Genomic DNA, 3,628 nt, shown 5'->3' on the forward strand with positions numbered 1-3,628 from the left:
AGAAAACAACCAAATACAGCATTTGAAAAACATCCTAACATAATCAAACTTGGCGCCAAAATACAAACTTTGAGCAGCAAACCTTTTTCCAGCAAGATATCACAGATTTTAACAGAGATGGCTTACAATTCGGTGTCACATCCGACTGCTTATGCTGCTGCTATAGATAAAATAGAAAGGCATTTCCAAAATAGGCTCAAGATTTGGTTGGCAAATTGGCTGCATTCTTATTTCTCTAGCCCTTGGACCGTTCTCAAAATTGGTGTTATTGTAGCCCTTCTCCTAAGTGCTATTCAGACTTACGATTCGCTGAAGTCTAGTAATTGCTAATATACCAATACATTATTTACTTTCATCGTTAACCTCTCATATGTTTTTGCGAGGTAAACATATGTGAATTTTATGATATGAAATTATTAGTAGGTAATCTTCTGAATTCAGGAATCTTTCACTTTTAAACGCGAAAAATTCTAATGCTTGCAATTGTTACTATATATAAAGTATATTTGAACCAAATAAAATTTTAGTGTTTGGTGAGCTAGATTAAGATTTGATCAACGAGGATTTATGGAGGGAGAACACTACCATAAAATTTATTCATGAAATTGGGATAATATTTTGCAGGTATTGGGAGCAGCGTCAATGGTCACTAATTCTTAAAGATGATGTTGCTTCACCTGGTGGGACTACTATCGCTGATGTTGATGAATGATGTTCATCAATTGGAGAAGGATGGACTTCGTGGGATCGATTTTAATGAATGCTGCTGTTGTTGCTGCTGTCCTAGAGCTAATTCATGGTGATTTTCATCTCATTATTATTAGTTCCAAAATTTGACCACATTTTAAACACCCATAATAATAATGAATGGTTAAAGGAAATATCATTGGTGTGTGCTTCACTTATCTATTCATTGTTTTTTGAGATGACAGATTTCCTTGTAGAAGATTTATTTTTGTACTGTTCTATGTTCTTTGCTTTATGCCTTGCTTGAGGTAGCTATTGCCATTGGAATGCCCCCGGCTTGATTCTGCAACCCACATGTTACATGCCTCTGAAAAGGGAACCTAGTTAGATATGATGTCCAAGTAAAGTGTCTGTGGGTACAGTAAGGCCAGAATCCTTGAGGGTTCCATAATAGAGTTTTTAGAAAGCAATCGAATCACTTGAAATTATATTTCATATTGAAATGAATCACAATTGGTATGAAGTTGGTCAATGATGATTGAGCATTTACGCATCTCGAGTGTCTATTTGTTTTTTTGTCTGTTTCTTCAATCGGAATATGGTTCAGGCTATTAGACTTGTAATTTATACCATGAAATATAAATTTATAATCTTGAAGGTGAGGCTAGTGACTGAAGAAACATCATAATAAGGGTGAAGACTTTTAGCTAACCGTACGTACAATCAGGCAATTAGCAATATGTTAAAGGCAACATCGTTCATAAAAAGATGTAGTGCATATTGTTCTTGTGATGGGGGCCATCACCTTATAATAGAATAAATTAGAGGAAACTCTTTTTCTAACTAAAGATTATAAAACATTCCACAGTCATACTTATAAATAATATGGTACATAATTATTCTCACTGTTTAATGTGGTTATTCTTTAAAACTGGTAGCTGCAGCAATTCCAAGCTTGATAACAGAGAAAAGTTGAGATACTTGCTTCAAATCACAAGTAGACTGTTATTTACGATTGGATGTTCAATCAAATTTATAAGCAAGCTCAGGACTTGCTAAACTGATAACATAACCAAACCATACTTGAAATACAGAGAGTAATAATGGGAGAAAGAGAAGCCGGTTCCAGCAGCAGCCTAGCAGGTGGTGGTGAGACTCCATTACATAGTATTGTAGTCCAAAAAGAAAATGATGCCAATACAGCAGTTCCTCTTTCTAAGAATGAAAAAAAGTGGCTTGAATCTTTCGTGAATCTTTCTAAGAATCATCACGAGGTGATCAGGACAAAGATAGAGAGAGTTCCAGCAATGCTTCGTGAGGTTAAAGATAACAGTGGTTGCTATGATCCTCTGGTGGTTTCAATCGGTCCTTACCACTATGGAAATACCAGGCTTGAGCTAATGCAGCGGCACAAACAAACAATGGCGCTCCAGTATGTAGATGGGGACTTGAAGCTGCTGGAAAAGTTGTATCAGGATGTCAGGCGCGTGGCAGAAGCTGCAAAACAATGCTACACTGACCAGAGCTCCGTCGGCAAGTTCAACAACGAGGACTTCTCTCAGATAATGTTTCTTGATGCCTGCTTCATCCTCCGGTTCATCTACTGCATTGCAAAAGATGAACCAAAGGCTTTGCAGATAAAAAACAACATGATAGCTCTTGTTAAAAGAGACTTGTTCTTACTGGAAAATCAAATTCCTTTTCAAGTCGTCAATAAATTGAGCTTCAAGTTCGGAGATGAAACCGAAAAGAAGGAAATGTTAAATAAATTTGTTACAAACATCCGTAGTCTTCCTCCTAAAAGTGACAAGAAAAATTTTCCTTTTAATTTATATTTTTGGAAAAAAGAAGAGGAGCAACATGCAAAGGAAAAAGAAGGAACATCAGATGATGAACCTGCTCATCTTCTTGACCTTGTGCGCTCCGATCTCTTTGTAAAATCCGTTTGGTCTCAAAAGCCTACTAATTGGTTTTCTTGCCGGTCAGTGAAGGAGCTCAAGGAGGTGGGAATCCATTTCAGGTCTAGCAAGACTAACAAATTCACAGACGTTGCTTTTCAACCCGGGTATCTCGCAAAACTGGAACTTCCACCAATATACATTGATGATTCAACAAAGTCTATGCTGCTAAACGTGGTAGCATACGAGTGTAGCCCCAATGGTCCTGACGATTTTGGAGTTTCTTCATACATATGCCTGATGGATTCGCTTATTGATCATGAGGAAGATGTTAAGGAGCTTCGATCAAAAGGTATATTTCTGAATTTTCTAGGGAGTGATCAACAGGTTGCTGATCTTTTTAATGAGATAGCTGATAATTTGGTGTCACACCCACATGCATATGCGGCTGTTAAAGATGGAATAGAAAAGCATTACAAAAACAGGTTGAAGATTTGGTTGGCAGAGTGGTTGCATACTCATTTCAGTAGCCCTTGGACGGTTCTTGCTTTTATTGGTGCAGTTTTAGCACTTGTCTTGACTGTTATTCAAACTTTAGAATTGTTTAAGCCAAGTAAGAGCTAATGTACACCATTACATTTATGTACAATATAATGTTCGTCTGTATTTATTTTTGTGTGGCAATTACATATGTATTTTTACTTACTTGAATAAAATATGAGGTGTGATTTTATTGATATGACTTTATTATTATCAAGTAATCTTTTTGAATTCAGGAATGTTTCACTTTTAATCGGAAAACATTATAGGATTTCTAATGCTTGCAATTGTTACTATATATATATAAAGTATATGAGAATCAACCAAAACGGAGAAGTTTCAACGTCAGAGACAAAGACTGTGTCAAGAGTGTGGCAAAATGTTTTACTAATTAAAGAGCAACCATAGTAGGCATTGATAGACCTACTGAGGGACCAGTGGGGGTTCGTGACCCCACTGAAAATTTTTAATTAATTTGAGGGTATTTGGGTTAAAGTTTATAG

The 3,628-nt window shown here is 36.4% G+C and overlaps 1 protein-coding gene across 1 annotated transcript; it reads left to right on the top strand.

Annotated features, from left to right (window-relative positions):
- Window positions 1–1,790: 1,790 nt before the first annotated feature.
- On the top strand, window positions 1,791–3,209 carry LOC116112113 (UPF0481 protein At3g47200-like). The gene has a single exon (XM_031398302.1). It carries the CDS (start codon window positions 1,791–1,793, stop codon window positions 3,207–3,209), a length of 1,419 nt encoding a protein of 472 aa, XP_031254162.1.
- Window positions 3,210–3,628: the final 419 nt, after the last annotated feature.

This window comes from Pistacia vera, unplaced genomic scaffold, assembly GCF_008641045.1.
Source record: "Pistacia vera cultivar Batoury unplaced genomic scaffold, PisVer_v2 Contig656, whole genome shotgun sequence".
In the NCBI taxonomy this organism is placed as follows: domain Eukaryota; kingdom Viridiplantae; phylum Streptophyta; class Magnoliopsida; order Sapindales; family Anacardiaceae; genus Pistacia; species Pistacia vera.

Coding starts and splice junctions, on each gene's coding strand:
- LOC116112113 (XM_031398302.1), top strand. CDS start 1,791: ATGGGAGAAAGAGAAGCCGGTTCCAGCAGCAGCCTAGCAGGTGGTGGT.